The following is a 22,615-nucleotide window of genomic DNA, read 5'->3' on the forward strand; positions in this document are numbered from 1 at the left end:
AGCTTTACTGTATGGTTAAATGGTGATGGCATTCTCTTGGGTAAAATTGTCCGGATCTCTAGGCAGGGACTACTCAGGATGACATAATTATCAACATAAAAGAAACTGGCATCCTAAGGTTCAGAGTGTGGAATGTCAGATTCCTTAATCGGGTAGGTAGGTCATAAAATTTAGAAAGCGAAATGGATAGGTTAAAGTTAGATAGATTTTGAAATGTAGTGCCACAGAAGAATGCTGAAGATTAGATGAGTAGGTCAGGTAACTAATGAGGTGGTATTGAATAGAACTGGGGTGAAGAGAAATTTGTGGCACAACTTTACAAGAAGAAGGGATTGGTTGTAAGACACATTCTGAAGCATCAAGGTATCACCAGTTTAGTATTGGAGGGAAGTGTGGAGTGTAAAAATTGTAGAGGGAGACCAAGAGATGAATACACTAAGCAGATTCATAAGGATGTAGGTTGCAGTAGTTTTTCGGTGATGAAGAGGCTTGCACAGGATAGTAGCATGGAGAGCTGAGTGTTCCAAGGAAAGTCTTTCATTCTCGAGTTAGCTACGTGCTAAAGTTGGTATAATGTGGTGGAGGAGCTAGTTAATATGTTATTGCACTCAGGGGTAATGGTCTAAGAAAGGTTGGGAACCACTGGTCTACAGCATGAATAAATTTTAGAAAATGCAGCTGACTTTGGTGTATTGAATTTTATGCATTTAACCTGACCAGTTTCAGTTGTCAACCACCATCCTGGGAAAAAGCAAAAAACAATCCGACTTTTACATTTCATATAGTATGCTACAGATGAATGCCACACTACAGGGCACATTTTGGTACGAATCAACAGCTATCAGAGAAATATTGTCACTCATTCAACTAAGATACAAAAACTGTATCGCAGTTGAACAAGTTACAAAATTTCACTTATAGCTGTTAATGTGTCTCAGTCAAATGAGGCAGAATATTTTCTGATAGCTATTGATGTGCATCATAATATGCCCTGTAGTATCATATTTGTTTGTCACATGATTTATGAAATCTAAAAGTAGTATTGTTTTTTGCTTTTCCCTGGACGATGGTTGACAACCGAAACTGATTAGAATAAATGTGCAAAATTCAATAAAGCAAAGTTAACATGAATATTCTAAGATCATTTACACTTTCTGAACATTGCAACACTCCCCTCCAAATGTCGTGCTATGCTGGACTGTCCCGTATTATGCAGCATGTTTTGTTATTCTATGCATGTACTGATGACTGTGACTGTGCCAACAGTCAGAGAATTGTTTCAGGGCAATCACTGTGTTTCATATCGTGCCTTTTTGCATTATGTATGGCAATTAGACGTAAGTGAATCATGACACTGGTACATTTCTCCCACATTTTGATAGTTAGTTATGAAGACTGTGGTGAACTTTGAATGTTCATTTAGAACAAAACCAACTGTGGCATAATAAACATACCTGAAATAGAGCTGTGATGGTTTTTATTAACATTTAGGATAGGAGCTGCCTGCGATGGGACTGGAATAGGATACGCTGGGTAGGTGTATCAGACAGCTAATGCACTTGGTCTTTCACAGCGGTACAGCCCATGCGGCACAAGGCTGGGACTACATGTGGCAAAAGGATGGATCAAGATGTTGCACAGAGTGGGCGGGCAGACAAATACCACTCTGGGAGTGGAGGAAGGATTACGGATAACACCAATATCCCCCATGCCCATGTCGTTGCTGCTATGTAACACTATGTCTATTAATGTCCTTCCAACTCTAAACCCACCACCCCAACTCCTACACTTACCAAACTACATCGTTACATAAGCTTATTATTTTTCTTTGGGGAAAATATACAAACATATCCTCCAAAATAAGGTAAAAAGTAAAGTGATACTCAATTTGAAGATTGTGCTTTACCAGAGTGGTCTTATCGTAGGTAATGTGCCCTTCCTCCCTCCTGCCTTTGAACTAACTTATCCACATACTTATTGTAGTACCTACAGTTTAGTGTGGATGCCAAAGTATGGCGTAACTAGCCTTCTTTTTAATGTACACAAACTGTTGCCTACGTAAAACCACAAAGTTATTGAAAGGCACTGGAAAGTGAGGGGATCAGCAACTACTGGCACTAACTCTCTTATGTGATCATACTCAAGTGTATGAATTAGATCACCAACCATCACCACTTCAATACTACATGCACTACCTTGGCACCATCCAAGGTGATTACATGGAGCCATTATGAAAGAACTCCCAGCTCACAGTGGACACCTCAAGCGATATAAGATTGTATCTCCAAGACCTTCTGTTACGCCTGAATGTCATACTCGTTTATAACGGTTTCCTCCCCAAGATATGTTTTTACTGGTAATGTGCTACTTTAAACATCTGTGTAAGGCCATATCATTATATTCTGACCACCATACTTATCCTGGACGGTCAGGATTTTAACGAACATTCTACTGATGTTGCAAAATTTTTGTATGAACACACATTATTATTATTATTCACAATTTTATATACCTTGTTACAAAATTCTGATCTGGATCCTACACAATTGTACAGTATCCTAACATAGATCAAACAAATATTTTATAAAAATCTCTGTGGGTTAACAAACTACAGTTCCTAATATACTATTGATGAAAGTTCCTATTTGTCTTACAACTGCTTCTTCCATTGTAACTAGTATATATAATAATTCCATATACTAAAAATCAAATGTACAGTGCATTACAAATACACCTGGCAATTCCTTTCAGTGATTGAAAAATTTACCAGCCAGTGCTGGCTGCTGCCTCAGGCCTGTTATAAGTCCAGTGACTGTAAATGCATTTTATTGATGCTACTTGATATTAGAAATGAATTTTTGGTACTAACCTTCCACTAAAAAAACTGATAAATATGTTCTCTGAACAATCTCTCACATTAAACAAATTTTCTGACACTTTCTGCTAAAGTAACAAAATCAGTGTTGTCCATCACCACAGCCCTCAATTCTTCTCCAAAATGGGGATTATTTCACCAACGTTTACTCTTTTAAACCTCCTCAAATGAAAAAAGTCACTACACCATAGGTCACAGCCATTGGGACCATAAACCTTGAATGGTTATCTGATCACCAAAAAGATCACATACAGTGTTTGCACTGCAGCAGCATCTTTCAGAAAATATCCATACCTTTTTTCTGTAAAACGTTCACTGAGTACCAAATGGAATTAGTACTGTTCTCATTTAAAAATTTTTCTTGGACACACATACACATCAGTCTTTCCTCTGCTAGGAATCTTAGTTCCTATACTACCGATGTTCCAATGTGGTATGAAAATCATCACAGCAGTGAGGTTTTCCTCATTATTTCCTCTTTCTTCCACCAAAGTGCTAAGTTTGCAGCAGAGGAGGAGTTAATTGAGGAACTTGCTTATCCCCTGACACCTACAATGATGTCCATATGGTCATAAAAATGCCCATCTTCTGATCTGCAGACAGGACCAAGAGATCACGATTGGATGGTTTTGTAACAATTTTTTTTTTCCTTTTTTGTTTAAAAACCCTTGTCTGTATTTTGGTGGAGCTGTTTTACTACAACTTTGCTTCGTTGCTCTTTGTCTGCCCGCCATGAATGCGTATTGTTCTTCCACAATAATCTGTTCTACTGCCACTACTGTTTCTGTTCTAGACGTACTTGTAGGTTTAATCACATTTACAGGTGAAGTCTGCTGTGCTTTCATCAGTTGTAATAGTCCAGGTGCCAATAATAGCCTTTGATAGAGGTTTTTTGGTTGCTGGAACAACAGATTTAATAAACACAGATAGCTGCATGGCCTACAATGCATTGCTTTTCATCCTTTTCTTCACCTGAAGTGTTTGAGAAATGGCACAACCTTTATCTTCATACGTAAACTTAAGATGGAAGAGGAAGAAAGAAAAAGAAAGGAAAGGGAAGGAATTATTAATGTCAGCTGCATCGGGATGGTATGCAGAATCGGCAGCGACAAATGAAAATGTGTGTCAAGGCTTTCCCACCTACTAGGCAGCTGCATCAACCACTGTGCCATCTGGACACAGTGTTTACCCCAATTGGGCGGAATATCTCAGTATGTCTCCCAGCAGACTCCCACTCCCACCAAGCGCTACCTATCTGCAGTCCCTGTCCATGTCTATGTCCATGTCTTCCATGTTGGCTACTTTGAAATTCCCTCAGTAGGTTGAATGTTCATCCAAACTGAATTTAGTAGATTCATGGCCCACTAAGGCAAATCAGTAATAGGAATGTGTGGTGTCTGTTTTTTGGATAATGTTCCGAAAAAACAGATACCATGCATTCATATAACTGATTCCCCTCAATGGGCCATGACTTAACAACCTGCAGTGTGGACGCATAATTATGTTCGACCTCCTACTGGAATCTCAAAGTGCTGAGCATGGAGGGCACGGACAGGGACTGCGGATAAGGGAAGTGTGGGTCAGCTGGGAAGCGTACCAAGATAGTCCGCACAATTGCAATGAACACTGTGTCTGGGTGGTGCAGAGGTTAACACAACTGCCTAATAAGAGGGAGATTCCAGATTCCAGGTTCAAGTCCCAGTCTGGCACACATTTTCACTCATCATTACTGAATCCACATAAAGTCTCAATGCTGCCAACATAAATAATTCCTTCCGTTTTCTTCCTTTCTCCTCCCTCCACCTACAGTTTACATAATATGTATCACAGCTGTGGATTCCATGCAGTGTCTGTTCTTTTGAACATGTCCGAAAGAATAGACACCATGTGTTTATAAAATTCATATACTTTATATTATTATTCTCTTTTTTGAGGGCATTCTTTATTCCATAGTGGGTGCTGGTAGCACTCAAGACACATGGGTGGGGAAGTCCACTGAATATACTGTTTGTAGGCAGCTGGACTGCTCCTTTATGGTGACTGGTGGTGTTACCAAAATATTGACACTTAAAACAGTGCATAGGGAGTGATATACAAGGCCTAATTTACAGGCAGCCAAAAATTTCCGACAGTGTAATTGTGCACCTTTGTAACATTCAAAATAAGTAAAGGGCTAGTTTTTGAGCCAACCACTCTCTTTTCACTGTGTTGTTTATTTCTCTGACATCCTCACCTTCCCATTTCTATTGCAGTTCTTTTGTGTCTGTTTATAATTTCCTAGCAACTGAAAACACCTGTATTGATACTTAACATACTTTTCAGCTTACTTCTTACGGCAAATTCTCCAATCAAAATGGCATGTAACAGTTTGATTACTTGGGTAGATTTACCCCCCTCCTTCATCTTCGCTAGAAGTGTGCCACTGTTCAGCCTCTTGATGAGAGAGGCCCTCCAATGCTTTACTCATATAAAAAGGTAACAGTGTTTTTAGATGTGCCTCCCACATGATGGATAACAATGAAAATGTTCACAGAACGAACTCTGTAACAGAGTATGTGCTTTCCTGAAGCTTCCTTAAAGATTTTAATCGTGTGCTAGACTGGAACCCCGGTTTAGTTTGTCAGAGAGTTTTATGAGAAGCATCATCCAAGTGGCTACCTTGGTAAAACTGTTTTAGCTAAGTATATTCCCCATTTAAGTATATTCCCCATTTAAGTAAATAAATAAAAGATGAAGTTATCTTTCTCATAACAGTCCTTCCAAAGCAAGTAAAGAGTAGTAGAGGAGTTGCTATTTTTTAAAAATTCATATATAAGGAAAGTTTTGTAATGTAACCTAAGCAACATTTTGCTCCTACAGGCTTGTTTGGAGATATAAATACACATATATTTATACAAATTCTCAAAAGGTATAGAGTTTAGGCTATTCTAAAAAGAAAATCAGGTGCTGATTAAAGTAACTGATCTCACCATCTGCTGTGGCAATTGAGCTGCCCTTCTGCGGTGAAACCTTCATATTTGCACCAGAGTTCCATACATTGATTGGAATCATTTCTGGTGTTTGTTCTGCACTTGTATCTGCATACATAGCAGTAGATGAAGTATGCTGGTCTTCTGAATGAGAGCCTGATATCTCCAACTTCACTCGCAAATCTATAAATTGAAAATTTGGTTCCACTATAATGAACAAGTTACTTCATACTAAAGACTATAATAATGTGATAATTATATACTAAGACAACACATAACAACAACAAAAGAGACTTGTCTGGAAAACAAGTAGTGAGTACCCAGTCCTTAAAAAATCCTAACATATGGAACTTACAACATTGCCTTACATAGACATAGCTCTATTAAAATGGTGGCTCATTAAGAATTCTAATGGCACCAGCAGGTGGAAGTAGCCGTGTCATTGCACTTTGAAAAACAGTTGCAAGTTTGAGTGTTGAGACACACACACACACACACACACACACACACACACACAAACACACAAACACACTGAAGTGCAAAACGTAATCAGGTTTTTCATTTAAATAAAATGCCTCCAGTTACAATTCTTCACCAACTAGCACAAGTTTACAGAACAAGTGTAGTATCACAAAAACAGGTATAACTGATAACAGCAGAGCACATTTGTGAGATAAGCAAAAGTCTCGGCTATCAACCATGTTCACCTAAGCGGGCAATATGTGCCGTTTGAAGAACTGATTTAAGCTAATAGTTGCATATACATGACAAAGATTGCACATGAACTCAACACCTCCACTGACAGTATAGTCAATATAGTACACAATGTGTTGGTTTACCAGAAGATGTGGCAACTCTCAGATGAGAATAAAACCAACTGAATATGGTTGTTTCTCCATCATGTAACACGTATTGTGCATCGTACTGTTACAGCTGACAAAATGCAGCTGCATCGTATGACATCCGAGACAAAAAAAAGCATCTATACCATGGAGGCAATCTTCCCCTCTCATAAGGACATCAAAACAAAAGTAGTTATCACAAAATTTGCAGTCACATTCTTTTGGGACATGAAGGGAGCACTGCTCATTGATTTCCTAACCCATCGAGAGACCATGAATGGTGCCATTTATTGCAACCTGCTAAAGCAGTTGCAAAAGGTAACTAGGAGTAAATGACCGAGATCGCTTTGGTAGGTCTTGTGTTGTTGTACAACAACACCCGACAGCACACGGTCTCTGTTCTGGACGATTTAGTTCAGCGTTTCTGATGGAGCATATTGGAACAACTCGCATGCGGCCTAGCTCTCACAATACACGATTTTCATATCTTACGACATTTAAAAAAGCACCTGGTTGTCTTCACTTCAAAATCGAAGCCAACTTTCAGGACACTTTTGTTAAATGGTTCCTAAACCTGGATCCTGATTGCTTTTATTCCAGTTACAACAGACTGTGTTAAACAAATGTTTAGATGATCATGGTGAGTGTAGGAAAGTAACACACACCAGTGCCTCAGTAACTTTGTTTACCTCTCTGATTTCCTGAATAAACCTTTTCTGAGCCACCCCTGTATTTCTGAAATTATACAAACATTTTCTAGCAGACCTGATGACTCTAGTACCCTCGGCAAAAAAAAAAGTCATTTCCTCCATTTCTCTGCACAGGATCTCTTTCATTTTAGTAGTCATATGAGTGATGCTTAGTGCATAAAATGCAACTAACACATTTTCAATATCTGTTCCAGAATTGCACTGAAAGAAAACTTAAGAGCATATCAATGGTGACACCGAACAAAAACTGTAAGTGCTAAACGAAGACATTTCACACAAATCAAGAAAATTTGTTCAACAGATAGTTTTCTGAATAAAATCTTCATAGTTTCCAAGCAATTCAAATAGAATTCTCAAACTCAAGAAAATGAAAATAGGCTGTAACAATCTAATGGTCTGGACATTGTGTTTCTTTTTACGAGGGTGCCATACAAGACATGCTGGATTTTGTCCCAAAAGTTTCTTCCTGGATTCATCAAGTTCTTCCATCAATTTAGAACTATGACATACTTCTTGTATCACGACGAACATTATCAAATGACAGGTGGCTCAGCAATGGGATCACCACTGTCTCTGGCAGTCATGAATTTCTTCATGGAGTAGGCTCTGAACACATTGCTTCATTCTTGCTTCCCACAGCACATTGATGACACCTTCCTGATATGGCCTCATGTTGAAAATACACTGCAGTAGTTGATCGATCACATGAATGGTGTCCATCGCAATATTAAATTTGCCATCGAGAGGGAGAAGGGTGGAAAGTTACTGTTCTTGGATGTTTCTGTTGAGCAGGAGGCTGGCTTGGTCATTCAGTGTACAGGAAACCACCACACACTGATTGATATCCTAACACTGATAGTTTTCACTATCTCGTACACAACACAGTGGTCCTGAGCACATTAGTACATAGAGCAAAAGTTATTTCTGATGACAACCACCTACAGTCTGATTTGCATTCATCTGAGACATGTTCAGACAGAATGGTTATAGCCAAGAGAGACAATGAAATGCCTACAGGTGCCACCAAAGAAGGATAGCTTGTGAATTGGTAGGAAAAGTCAAGCTGGCTGCTTTTCTGCCATACTTTCGAGCAATGTGTAGCAAGTTAGGACGAATGGTGCTGAGACCTGAACAGAGACCAGTGGTCTGGCCATCCCCAGATACGAGACATGCTGTGATCTGTTAAAGACAACATAGCTCTTGGCATGCCCAGTGTATATGGTGTCACTATAGATTGCAGCAGCATCCATATGGTCAGGCAATTTGTACAGCTGCAGAGCAGTGCACCGAGCACAAGCGACATATTCAACAAAAGGAGCTCGACAAGTTGGCCACAGCTGAGCCCTGCCTAGAAAATGGACACAAAACAAAGTTTGAAAATGCGAGCATCTTGGCTCAAGCATCAACATATTGGCATTCCGTATAAAGGGGGTGGCTGAGATTATAATGAACAGCAACAAGTTTAACAATGACCAGCACCACACACTTAGTGGAACATGGGGGCAGGCTTTGGGAATTGAAAGGAAGTAAAGACAGATGCTTGACACTTGAAGGGAGGCAGGGGCGTTAGTTTGAAACATGGTGCCAGCCCCTTGTGGCAGGCTGAAGCTGCTATGAGCTGCACAAGTCACCTACCATGCACACCATTTCAGCTCTCCCTGATTGGTGGCAGAGGCTGCAACCGTGCCTATATAAGCAAAAAACCCTGCCAGCACTGGCAGTTGGTGGTTTTTACTCCTGATGATGACTGCGGAGATACCCATCGAAAGCTCAAGATTTTATTCAAACTGATGTGGCTTGAAATTTGAGAAGATTTTATTCAGACATGTCGCAGCAAAAGACTCGAGGGCAGATAATGTTCCGTTTCCACACATAGATATCTGCACAGTTTTGCCGACTAATGATGTGGTGAACAGCTAGTTCACATCACACTTAACAAAACAAATGTAATAATTCTATGGTTAATAGCACTATAAAAAAGTTCTCAGACTGGGGTGAAGTCATTAACAGTATTCAAAAATGCACACTGCACATTGCAGTTTCTCTGGGATATAATCCCTATCTACAACACATATCATCAATTTACCATACTTTCAACACAATTTATAATAATACTTGCGCTGTCTGAGAAAAAGTCATTAAAACATTCATTAAAAGGGGAGATGGAAAAAAATAAATAAGTGTTTTGCTGCTTATATTCTCTTCCATAATTAGCACAAATGTAACAGAAAGAAAGGAAACAGCTATGCACTGCAATGGATACACCAGTGATACACGCATACACTATTATAAACTTTTGAAGAATTTCGACTGTTCACACAGCAGCACATTTAAATTAGAAGAAAACACATTTATGAGCTGCTTTAACAATTAAAATGGTAATATTTGAACTCGTTGGCACTATACACATCACCATGACAACAAATTAAAAAGTTAACATATCCGACAATTATATTATTTCAAAATATTTTGGGCAAAAAATGAGTCTATTCACCTTATAAGAGTGACATTAATAATAATCTGTGGTGTTCATCCAAAATCACTTTCTACACGCAATCATGTAGTCTGCCAAGCACTTGAAATCTTTACATGGTGGGGTGGTCGGATAGTTAAATGGTCTATGAGGATCGTTTAACAAAGATTGAGACTGATGCTCAAAAAACTTTATTACCAGATAATTAATTGAAATCAGTACATTTTCTGTGCAAATATAGTTGCCATTAAGAATGATGTACTTGTCTCATCTTTTCACACACTTTTGGAAGCTTTCCTCAAATCTATTTCTTGATGATTGCTTCAAAATCAGCTCTAAAACCTTCAGTGTGTCATTTTCAATGTCAAACTGAAATTATTTGAGATCTTTTCTTCAGTCAGAAAATGCAAAGAAAGTCACATGGGGCAAGGTCAGAGCAATATGGGGAGGGTGCAGGTAGGGGGAGGGCAACGGAGGGGGACTGTACAAAGACCCTTCTTCGCTAAAAATGAAGCTGCTGCTGCAACATGAGGCTGCACATTGCCCTGGGGCAGTTTCCACTTTCCGTGGAGTTTTCACAATTTCTTTGGGATATAATCTTTTATCAGTTGTCGCAGGACATTATACTTTTAGTACTCTGCATTTACTGTCTGACCAATAGGAACTTCCATGTACACCGTGACGCAATAATCGCTGGGAACTTATTGGCTGATTTCTGGATTCACACTTATGTTGAGCATGACTGTCCATTTTGAATCCACTCTTTATCTTTTCATTTCAGGGTCAAAATTCATCTCCAAGGATTGATGGTTTTCCACTATTCATCCTGGGCACATTGCCTCCCCGCCCCTCCTTTCAGCTCATAACTCCCTCTTCTATTTTTGAAAGCTTTATTCCAATGGAAACATGTGCAGCACATGACACTGTAGACTCAGTGCCCTATGGAGATCTTTAAGCATTTTTGAAGCAGTCTTCATCAGAATGCAAAACCTGATTGCAGAACGTTGCTCTCTAGTTTTTGCATTTATGAACTTAAGACGTGCTTCAAGTTACAACCACATTTAAGATGCAACTGCTAGAGAAGGGCTAAAATCACCTGCAGAACTTGTAGAGAGGACTGAGTAGACAATATTTTGAATTGCAACCTATGCTGGAAACGCACCATTTCTGAGCTAGGCATCTGAAAACATATCTGCTAGACAGGTATGCAACCAGACAGTCATGGTGGGTGTTGCTTACATCAGATAGGCTGATGTCATTTGATGTCCATCCTATCTCTTTGACCTAGTTTGAGCCTCATTCACATGCCTGTGAGTGTTAGAGAAACTTGACTGAGTAAACATCTGCAGAATACCCCAACATGATCCTTCCATATGATGAAGCTAACTGTAATGGAAGAGCTACTTCTCGCCTTTACGGTGGCCGTTACCCATAATGTCTGGCTCCAATGCATGCCCTTTTTGCCACAATTACACAATGGCTTCGAGAAAGGGATACCTTCGTCAGCAGACATGACTGTGACGCACCAAGGAAATGCCGCATGCCTGATTTGGAAGAGACATACTATATCAAGTTGATGAGAAACCATCAATGAGTACAAGAGCAAATGTGTGTGCAATGGATGTTGGTCACAGCACTGCTCAGAATGTTCTGCATGACAAACAACTACATCCGTACCACCTCCAGAGGATATAGTCACTAATGCCAGCCGATTTTCGTACCACATGTTGACTTTTGTACACAGTTCCTGTGCCACTGCATCAACATGCCCCTAGTGTTTCCATGGCATGTTCACTTCAGGGCTGTGTTCTCAATTCTCGAAACAGCCATTTCTGAGCAGACTAAAACCCACATGCGATACATGTCCAGGGATTCCAATACAGACTTGGTGTCAATGTGTGGGCAGGTATTCTGGATGAACATGTGATTGGACAATACATCCTTCCACTCACACTCATGTGCCTCATCTATTTGACCTTCTTACACCAAGTATTGGGTGTGTTGTTGGATGCTGTGACACTGAACATCCATCAAGACATGTGGTTTCAGCATGACAGCACATCCACTCACTTTTCATGTCACATTTGGTAACGTTTGCACCAATTATTCGAACATAGACGACTAGGGTGAGGTGGTCCAATCACATGACCTCCACTACCACCATATTTGACACTATTTGACTTTTTCCTCCGCGGGTCGAATGAAGAGTTTTGTTTATGAGACTCCTGTAGAGACAGAAGAAGATCTGGTGGCATGAGTTGTTGCTGCTGCCGGACAGATTGCAGAAATACCAGGTGTCATACAGCATGTGTACCACATTATCATTCATAGATACAACACGTGCACCGAACTTGGTGGTTTCCACTTGTAGCGGATAAGAATGTTAAGTCTCCATTGAAAGGGACAAAAACAGTTTAACTGTAGGCAAATGCATTTTTTAAAACTGATTAAGATTCCTTTTTGTTTCTTTGGTTATTAACGAGTGAAATTGTGAACCAAGCGCAGGGTTGCCACAAGTTTTCAGTAGTGAAATTCCCTGATATTTCCCTGATTTCAAGACAAATTTTAGCATTTTTCCCTGACAAGTTTTGAGATCTCAACAGTAAGAAAAGACATAAGTTGAAAAAATGCAAGGACTTCCGTATTTCTCCCCCATGTGATCAAAAATCTTAAGTATTAACATAAACATATTTTGTAATGAACTGTTTTTAGATGGAGAAAGCAAGACAGAGGGTATACGTGTTTCATTAAGACCACTGTTGTTATTTTATTTCAATAAAATGAAGCAAATTTGATGACAAAAATATGCATTTCCTTGGAGTTGCAAGACAGATTTAAAATGCCTTCACTGATTTAAAAATAAAAAAAAAAAAGTAAGCCTCTTGAATGCAGGGGAGAATTGTATAAACCAACATTATAGGTGACCACCAATAAAATGTTTGTTCTACTATGTTTGTTATTGTTGGTTATTACCCACTGTGTTATGGTTATTAGTTTACAGATATTGTGTATGAGTACATAGCATACAAACCGCTAGCGACTACCACAATTTTCTTCTTTGTATCATCCAGAAATTATTTTTCAAGTGCCAAAATGTACTAGAATAAATAAAATGCCTATACAACACCGCACTGTACTTGTGGTGAGAAAGTCGCAATTTCTGAAATCCATCGCCCATGGCCTCTGGCCTGCTGAGAAGCACCGCAGTCCTGGGACCTTGGATAAACCACAAAAATCCGCCGCATTATGCCCAGCCTGCGAGCAGATCGACCGAGACTAGATCCGATGGGAAGGGCTTACACATTAGTGGGAAATGATGGGCTTCAGATTGGCAGACCCAATCCGTTAGAGATACCCACAGAAATGGCCTGCAGTTTTGGCCCATCATGGAAGTCCACTCATGTGGCCAGCTATTCACATGTCACAGACACAATGTTGATGAAATGATCAATCCACACAGCAGATAACTTGCACAAACATTCCGAGAATCAAATTTCCACAGCTTTTGCCAGAAAACAAGAGCGCACGCGCGCACGCACACACGCGCACACACACACACACACACACACACACACACACACACACACACACACACACACAGAGTCACAACCGCTGTCTCTGGCTGCTGCGTCGATGACCTCTGAGAATCATATCCAAACAAACCATTCCTCACACCTCCCTGCTTCTGATCTACAGTTGCTAGGCTAGTAGCAAGAAAGGGTGCCAGCACTGACTGCAAGCTGAGGTGAGTGACAGGAAGGGGAGAAGCAGTGATAATGAGAGATTAGGAAGCGGCACATGTACTCAACTGTGCCCAGCCAATGACGATGCATGACATCTCAGTAAACAAAGCATTTTATCTACTGTGGCAAAAACACGATTTTTTCATGTTTTTTTTTCCAAATTTCCCTGACACATTTGAAATTCCCTTATATTTCCCTGATTTCCAGAACTTGGGGCAACCCTGTAAGTGATACACTGGGTCATGTCGAATAAATTACCTGTAAAAGTGGTTTGTTACCAGAATGTTTTCAAATGGTTATAGCATGGAAACTATGTTCCTGGACATAGGTTCAAATTCAAAATATTATCTACTCGTGTCTCAGTTCCCTCTACAAATCATATAAGTTTGTAGGGGAATTTTAGAATACCCTCTCCCTTTTTTCCCACCTGAAGGCAATACAGTTCTGCAACACTGTTAACTTATTCACTAACTAGTTTTCATCAATTGATGATAGCATAACAAGTCAAAACTGCTTGATGAACAAATAAAATTTATTGCGAAGCACCAGGAATGTGTTCTTTTTGTCGATTCTTCTTGTGTTCAGCCAAACACGAACAGAGAATTCATTTAATAAATTTCTTTTTAGTTCCCTAATATAACATTGCATTTTCAACTCTTTTAACTTCAAAGAATCTACAAAAGGAAAGGTAAAAACAGTTCACTGTGACTTTTCTTTTAGACCAAGAAACAATAAGTATTTCTCATGATGACACACATTATTCTCTGTAAAATGACATGAACAATAATCTGACAGCTGGTACTGAGTGGTTTGTCCTTGACCTGCACAACTCTTTGCACAATTAATAAATAGTTATAACATAACTTAGTGGTGTCGAAGTGATAAAGGTTGATAAAGTTAAAGTAATAACTCAGGGATATTCATAAAGTGTGATTAAATTTAAGAATCACCTGCAGGTGACACTTGGTACACATCAGAGAATCTAAAAATATACCTGAAGTAAAAAGGAAATTACAATAAACCTTCAACATGAGGCAATAAAATCACAAGAAAAGTTCTAAAAGCAAAGACACAGAACAAAACTTTGGTTCAAAGAGGAAGTCATTAAACATTTAGGTTGTTCATACAAATATGGAATCACAGAGTAATTTCAAAGAGAAGTTGTAATCTCCCCATGGAAAATTACCCTCTACCACGCAATAATTAATAATGGTCAACCAAATCACCCACATGTATTTACGTTTGAAAAGTATCTGATCAGATTTTCTAGTAATATATGCGCCGACAGCTCGTCGACGCCAAGGTATTTTTCTAGTACGTTTATTCTTTGGAACAACAGAGGTACAGAAATGTATGCTCCATGGTTATTATAGGGAGAGAGAGGAACAGCTTCGGAAGTATCGGTTGGAAGATTGTCGGATTGCTAAAGGAGATTTATTTACTCTTCTTCGCGCTAAAGCAAGCTAGGAAAGTTTGTGCCGCTAGCGTGATAGATAAAGAGGAAGAAAAACCTGTAAAAGAAAATTACATGAGACTTGGAACCAACAGAAAACGGAACATGTACGGAAATGGATTCAATATACAATTTTCCTCTGAAATAAGGTTTGTGACCATTTTATTCTAGAGTGAATGACGAATGAGTTCTCTGTCTGAACCATTGATGATTGTCTGGGCCCTGTAATTAATTGGGAAGTTTCAGCTGTGACGAAGAGAGCCTGCAATCTCTGAGTTTTTTGAAATCGTCCAAAAAGGCTTCGTCCACATCTGAAATTTTAGATCTGTCGTAAACTGAACTAATTGTTCAAACGATCGATTTTCCCAACTGAATGCAGCGCTTAATAATAACAACAAATGTAAGGATCTTTTCTAGCAAGCCAGCCGCTGAATATTAAGACGAAGGGCTCCACCAGAGATTCCACTAGGCTGATTTCACGTAAATAATATATTTAAACTGTACACAGATAAAGGACAGAGAGAGAGAGAGAGAGAGAGAGAGAGAGAGAGAGAGAGAGAGAGAGAGAGAATCCTCCATTAGTATAATTGTTTCTCTGTCTTTTCACGGATCAGCCTAACTAGAAAACACGAAGCCCTGACTTTATTGTACCGATTTATGTGTGAGAGGGAAAGAGCGATAAAGGCGACAGATACACTTCTGTACAGACAAAACATTACACCAAGTTAGCGGCAAGCTGCATTCACATAGACTTTCATCATTTACAAAAGCAGAGTAGAATTCATTATAATGGCCAATCCGTGACAGGACACGTTTTTGGACGTTGTTAAAATAATTTTGTTCTCTGTTTCATGTGAACTACGACGAGACAACTTAACTTGGAAAAGAGAAGAAATACTCGCAGGCAAATTAAGTGGATCTACAAATAAAAGCAGCACGCTGGGCGCAGAAAAAAGGCCAGATCTATAATTTTTTATTAAAGCTTGCTAGTATTGAGGAAGTAGACGTAGATTTGAACATTTACTAATTGTGTTCATGCCAGACGTAGTTTGATTGACCTGCCCTAGTTGCATTTACCTGTATAAGTACTATAAGAAAGTAGCCACAGAAGTATTCTTGTGTGAAGGGAGATATATACATATTGACTGTAGAACATTTATATGGTTTTAACTAGGGCAATGTTTAAGATGAGTCAAGCAGAGCAGAGCAACACGCAACAGCCTTCAGCTGTGAGCACGGATAATAGTGATGTAGTAAAAAGTGTTGTAGAACCGATCGCTACAGATAGTGCAATAGAACGCCCGGTAGACACGGCTGGAGATGTAACAGCAAGTATGCAACATGGATTAGATCCATTAGTAATTATCATGAGACAGATGCAGATGATAACCGAGAGCATGAATAATATGAAAACCGACATTAATGCGAAGTTAGCCTCAGTTACCGAGGGGCAAAATGATTTGAATGCGAAATTAGCCTCAGTTACTGAGGGGCAGGAAAATCTGAAAGCTGAGATTAAGCAGAAGTTACATGACAGTTTTTCCGAATTAGAGCAGCGGATAGAGGCGAAGACAAAGGAACTTAAAGATCAGGCCGAAGAGACGGAACGAAAATTAACTGCACAAATAGAATTGGTTAAAGCTCAATGTGAGGAATCTACTTAACGCGTACGTGTAGAAATGAAGGAGTATGTGGCTATTAAGATAGATACCGTACGGGAACAGGTGGAAATGGTTCCGCAATTAGTACAAAAGCAAAATGCCATGTCATGTGCAATTGCGCAACTTCCTGAATTGGCACGTACGCAGACGAACCTAAAGGAAAGTGTTGAACATCTGACCGAACGTCAAGACGTTATAGACCACCAAATTAATGTATTAACGGGTAAATTATCCGAAATCACATTAGAAAACAAAAGGCTAATGTGTGAAAACGTTGAGCAAAATGTTAAAGCAGCATTCCAGAGTCTATGCGGCAAACAGGAAGAGAATTTGTTTGCGAAAGGACTTGAGGACGTGCGACAGCAGTTAGGTGCTGATTTCGAGCATTGGAAACAAACGATAGAAGAGTCGATACGCGTTTCACAACAAGGCTCAGAACAAATGAATACCGGCCAGCAGCAGAAGTTGGCAGCGTCTGTAGAGCCAGTTACTGCACATTCGCACACGATACCGACTTGTGTGAGTAACTCGAATATTAAATTGCCACGAGCTAGTTGTTCGCGTGAAGTTTTATCTGACGGAGATTACGAAAGCCTTTGCCATGCCGAAGAAAAAATGATAAAGCATCGGCAATTCCAGATTTTTAACACTGACAAAAGGGGGGTCCATCCGATTGTTTTTATCCGAAGTTTTAGAGGAGTGCTACCCAGAAATTGGTCATAGTGGCAGAAAATCAGTTTCGTGACTGGGTATATACAAGGTTCGGGGGCGATCTGGGCCTCGGACATGACTTCTGTTTGCTCGACATATGACGATTTTGAGAAAGCGTTTTTAGCAAAATTCTGGTCAGAAGGGGTACAGGAACGCCTAAGGCAGGAGGTGCTCTACCCAGAGCCTTTCTCTTTTTCAAAAGGAAGCCTTAGGAAGTATTTTGAAAAATATATAAACAAAACTAGATATTGGGACAGACCTATGCCTTTGCCAGACATAATAAACATACTTAAGGCAAGATTACCAACTAACATCCGGAATCAATTAATTTACGGGAACGATAAAGACTTGGAGTCGTTCCTCACGACGTTAGATCATATAGACATTATAGAAGAGAGCAACCAGAAAGCCCGTAACAACAGATTCCAATATAGGGAACCTCTGCCAAATGGTAGGCAAGGGAACGCACAGAGATCGATAAATAGTGGAGAAACCCCTCAAAATCTCAATAATAATACCGGCAATAGTCTTGCGAGGGGCTATCCAAGGAACAACAGGAATGGGAAATGATACAATCCCGTATGGGGGAACGAAATGAATTTCAGACCGCAAGCCTGGAACAATAACCGTAATAGAAAGTGGAATCAACCGGGGGGAATAGATTCAAATAACCAACATCAGTGGGGACGGACATCTACGAATCAACCGGTAATTACTGAAGTGACGGACGATGTCAACCACCAGGCGAATCAAAATCCAACAAACTTGTAAGGACCCACTCGTGCCCCGGAGGAGCGGTCAACAATTGGTTGAGGGGCAACAGGATATGTGTACCCATGCTAACGTATAATGATGGACGATTACTGGCAGATGAATTGACCGAGGACTTAGAACTCCAAGATGAGGATAAGGAACAGGTGGCAGTAGCCGAAGTGCAAGTCATTTTGGAGACTGTACCTATAGTGGCGGTTTTGGACACAGCTGCAACCACGAATGTTATTTCGGAGGCTCTATTCAACAAGATCAGAAATATAAGACGAGTACCAATTTTTCCAGTTCAAAATTGCAGAATAATAGGCGCCGTTGGGGCTAGATCGGCTAATGTAAAAGTGCAGTCACTACTTAGTGTAGAAGTCGGAAATGTAGCAATATTAAGCACATTCCTTGTTGTAAAAAATTTGGTGGTAGACTGCATTATAGGAGTCGACAGCCTACGTCAATACGGATGCAGAATAGATTTTAAAACAGAAAAAATTTGGTTAAATGTAAATAAACAAGAAATTGAGTTGGACCTGTTGAAAAAGGAAAGCCTTACCAGAAAATATAATAGTGGGATCAGCGTGCAAGTAATCAGGACTGCACAAAATTCTAAACAGCACGTAAATAATGAGTTCCAAGTCAAAGGAGACTTCGGTCAATTAGTGTATGAGAAGTTAAATGAATCCGACTGCATTATTGAAGAGCAGAAGAAGCAGCTCAAAGAATTATTATTAGTGTATGAAAACGTGTTTGACGAAAGGCCAGGAGTTATTAAGGGATACATATGCCATCTCTACGTTAAGCCATACGAAACGTATTGTAGAACTTTCTATCCTGTTCCCTGGAGGTTAAAGCCTCAAGTTCAAAAAGAAATAGATCGCATGTTGAAATGGGGTTTGATCGAACCCTCTACAAGCCCATACTGCTCCCCATTGTTGGTCGTGCCAAAAGCAAATGGAACTGTGAGACTGGTACTCGACGCCAGGGAAATAAATAAAATCATAATTCCAGTGAGAATACATCCGGAAAACATAGACGAACTGATACAACGGTTCCAGGATGTCCAATATTTGACGAGCATCGATTTGCGGAGTTCGTATTGGCAGGTCAAGCTGGATGAGTTATCAAGGAAATATACAGCTTTCATTTATGCCGAAAGAAGTTACCAATTTACTGTAGTTCCTTTCGGACTCAACATTAGTGCTGGAATCTTTATAGCAGCTCTAGATTATGCTCTAGGCCCAGAACTAAGAAGCAGACTTTGTCTCAAGTCGGTGTGAAACATATACTAACATCATTTTACCACCCACAAGGCAATTTGGTTGAGAGGATTTTTAGAGAATTCAATCGATTTATGAGGACGTATTGCCATAATAAGGAAACTGCGTGGGCAAATTATGTGGAAGAGTTTGAGCAGATATACAATAACATGCCCCACTCCTCAACTGGATATACACCTTGTGAATTGATGTTCGGAGCAAAAGAGGAAAACTTCTGGACTGACCATATCCCCAAAACTCAGGAAACTGAGATGCCTTGGGAAGAAAAAATAAGACAAGCTATCATAAATATGATGAAAAAGGCTGATCAAAGAAAACAACGATATGACAAATTAATCAAAAGGGTACAGACATACCATGTCGGAGAGAAGGTACTAGTTAAACGACATACCAAATCATCCATAATAAAGAAAAGTATAAAGAAATATACTGGACCATACATTATCCTACAAATTCCGAATCCGGGGGCTTATCTGTTAGCATACCCGGGATCGAACAAAATAAAAGGGTTATTTTCTCATAACGACTTAAAAAAGTATAATGAAGATTAGAAGATAGGGAGGAATGGTGTTCCGAGTGACAGAAATGAACACTCGTAAAAAACATAACAATAAACTGTGTGTATAGTGATAGAAACCTTTAAATTGAAATAGTTAATCAGTGACATAGAGTATAGAAATAGTGACTAACTATTATTATCGAGTGTTGTAAAGAAGATAGTGGAGATAGGCTTCACCTGTGGTTTGGGTGAACATAGAACTTTAGCATTGCTAATGTCATCAAGAATGATTAAGGATCTAACTGACTTTCAAGAAGAATGAAATGTTCCCGCAAATGACGCGGAATAATCAAAAGAGGTTCCGAGTGAATATTCATATATAATCTCATGTGAACGCTTACATGTGTAAACGTGTGAAGGGATGTGTTGTGGTAGTGAATCGTGAGTGACGGTTAACGCCGCAAAGATAATTTCCCGCGCAAAACAGTTGACGTCGGCGCGAGAATTAAAATCGATATAGACGATACAGATATGCTTTGTAAGAGACTCGCACCAAACGCGAGGATAAACTGATTCATGTTGAACTCTAAAAGGAATAGGTGTTACAATTAAAAGTTAAGAGTTTTTAATTTATTAATGAATGATTAACGAAAGTAATATTCATAGATTCAGTAGTAATTTAATGGTTCGTGTTCGTTTGGGAATTTTGTGTGAAAAATCCATTTCCATATATGAGCATGGATGAACACCGTATTCCTCAATGCTAATAACTTTTACATTTCAGCACTCAAGCGAAGAAATATATGTACTTAGAATAAAAAGTTTTGAGTATAGCTAAATTATATGACTTATCAAGGAAATATGGATGATGTCTTGGTATAAAATGAACTACACTTTCCATTATTCGATGATTTGAATCCAAAATCTATAGTAAGTTACATGAATCCTTTAAATTACGAAGAACAAATCAGTGATAGAAAATGTGTTAGAACTTTTGGACTTATAAGCACAAGTGGGGAGGCAAAGTCAAAAGGAGTATTCAAAAGGGAGTAAATCGGATGACGCTTTTGGCAACATCATTAGTTAATGGTTGAATTCCTTGAAGTACGTCGTAACAAAAAGGATCCATGAAGCCATAAGGATTTTGCTTTCAAAAAGGAGAATCTTGGACGGTGCAACCTAATCAGTTCTCTTACAGGAAGAGTTTTCCTTTTGGTCATTGCTAATTCTTTTGGAATGAATGTTGCATGTGAATTCGAGTATCCCTGTTCCTTCTACTCTTCCCATTGGGGGCCGCGTAGAAGACCAACTACAAATGTGGACGTCGGGGACATGCAAGACCCGGGGGAGTTTAGCACCGCAAGATATTGTACCAGGAGCAAGATTGTAAAACGAGAATTCACGTTATTTATTGTAAAACGTTTTTTTGCTAGAGGCACAAACCACTCTTCTCCAAATCGTGATACAAATTGATCCCTGTCTTTCCTTTAGAGATCTATTTCAAAATTATATTTTTTTTTTCTTCTATAGGCTTTCCTATCTTCTATGTACCGTAGGCTGGGGGTCTAGGCTTAAGAGGTTTTCCAAGGTTTCCCTGCTTAAGAAAGTTCCCGAATGGGTAGACCCTGACATCAGTTCATGAAAGATCATCTTCCTTGGTTGTGCACAGCAAATATAACACCTAGATGCACGTAAAAGCAATACAGCCGCGGTACCGGTCTCTTCATTTCTTCTGTCTTCAACATTTCTTTTCTTCGTCTGTCTCAAATATAATATTCTTTTTCAGTCGGAGGATTGACAATCATCACTTCCGGGTTATCCACGCTAATAGATAGCTCGCGAAGTGTGTTCGGTGAATCAAAATTGAGCTCACAAACTTCGCTCGCTGCGAGGGGCATTGTAATCTCCCCACGGAAAATTACCCTCTACCACGCAATAATTAATAATGGTCAACCAAATCACCCACATGTATTAACGTTTGAAAAGTATCTGATCAGATTTTCTAGTAATATATGCGCCGACAGCTCGTCGACGCCAAGGTATTTTTCTAGTACGTTTATTCTTTGGAACAACAGAGGTACAGAAATGTATGCTCCATGGTTATTATAGGGAGAGAGAGGAACAGCTTCGGAAGTATCGGTTGGAAGATTGTCGGATTGCTAAAGGAGATTTATTTACTCTTCTTCGCGCTAAAGCAAGCTAGGAAAGTTTGTGCCGCTAGCGTGATAGATAAAGAGGAAGAAAAACCTGTAAAAGAAAATTACATGAGACTTGGAACCAACAGAAAACGGAACATGTACGGAAATGGATTCAATATACAATTTTCCTCTGAAATAAGGTTTGTGACCATTTTATTCTAGAGTGAATGACGAATGAGTTCTCTGTCTGAACCATTGATGATTGTCTGGGCCCTGTAATTAATTGGGAAGTTTCAGCTGTGACGAAGAGAGCCTGCAATCTCTGAGTTTTTTGAAATCGTCCAAAAAGGCTTCGTCCACATCTGAAATTTTAGATCTGTCGTAAACTGAACTAATTGTTCAAACGATCGATTTTCCCAACTGAATGCAGCGCTTAATAATAATAACAAATGTAAGGATCTTTTCTAGCAAGCCAGCCGCTGAATATTAAGACGAAGGGCTC

General features: G+C 39.4%; 1 protein-coding gene across 2 annotated transcripts in view; it reads right to left on the reverse strand.

Annotated features, from left to right (window-relative positions):
- LOC124612416 (zinc finger protein chinmo-like) overlaps nucleotides 1-22,615 on the reverse strand; it is a 131,906-nt gene that overhangs the window by 30,504 nt on the left and 78,787 nt on the right. For both annotated transcript variants that reach the window (XM_047140619.1, XM_047140618.1), the window contains exon 5: nucleotides 5,845-6,027. In XM_047140619.1, coding sequence (XP_046996575.1) covers nucleotides 5,845-6,027 — 183 coding nt within the window. The remainder of the gene's footprint in view (nucleotides 1-5,844; nucleotides 6,028-22,615) is intronic.

The sequence above is a fragment of the Schistocerca americana genome, chromosome 4, assembly GCF_021461395.2.
Source record: "Schistocerca americana isolate TAMUIC-IGC-003095 chromosome 4, iqSchAmer2.1, whole genome shotgun sequence".
In the NCBI taxonomy this organism is placed as follows: Eukaryota; Metazoa; Arthropoda; class Insecta; order Orthoptera; family Acrididae; genus Schistocerca; species Schistocerca americana.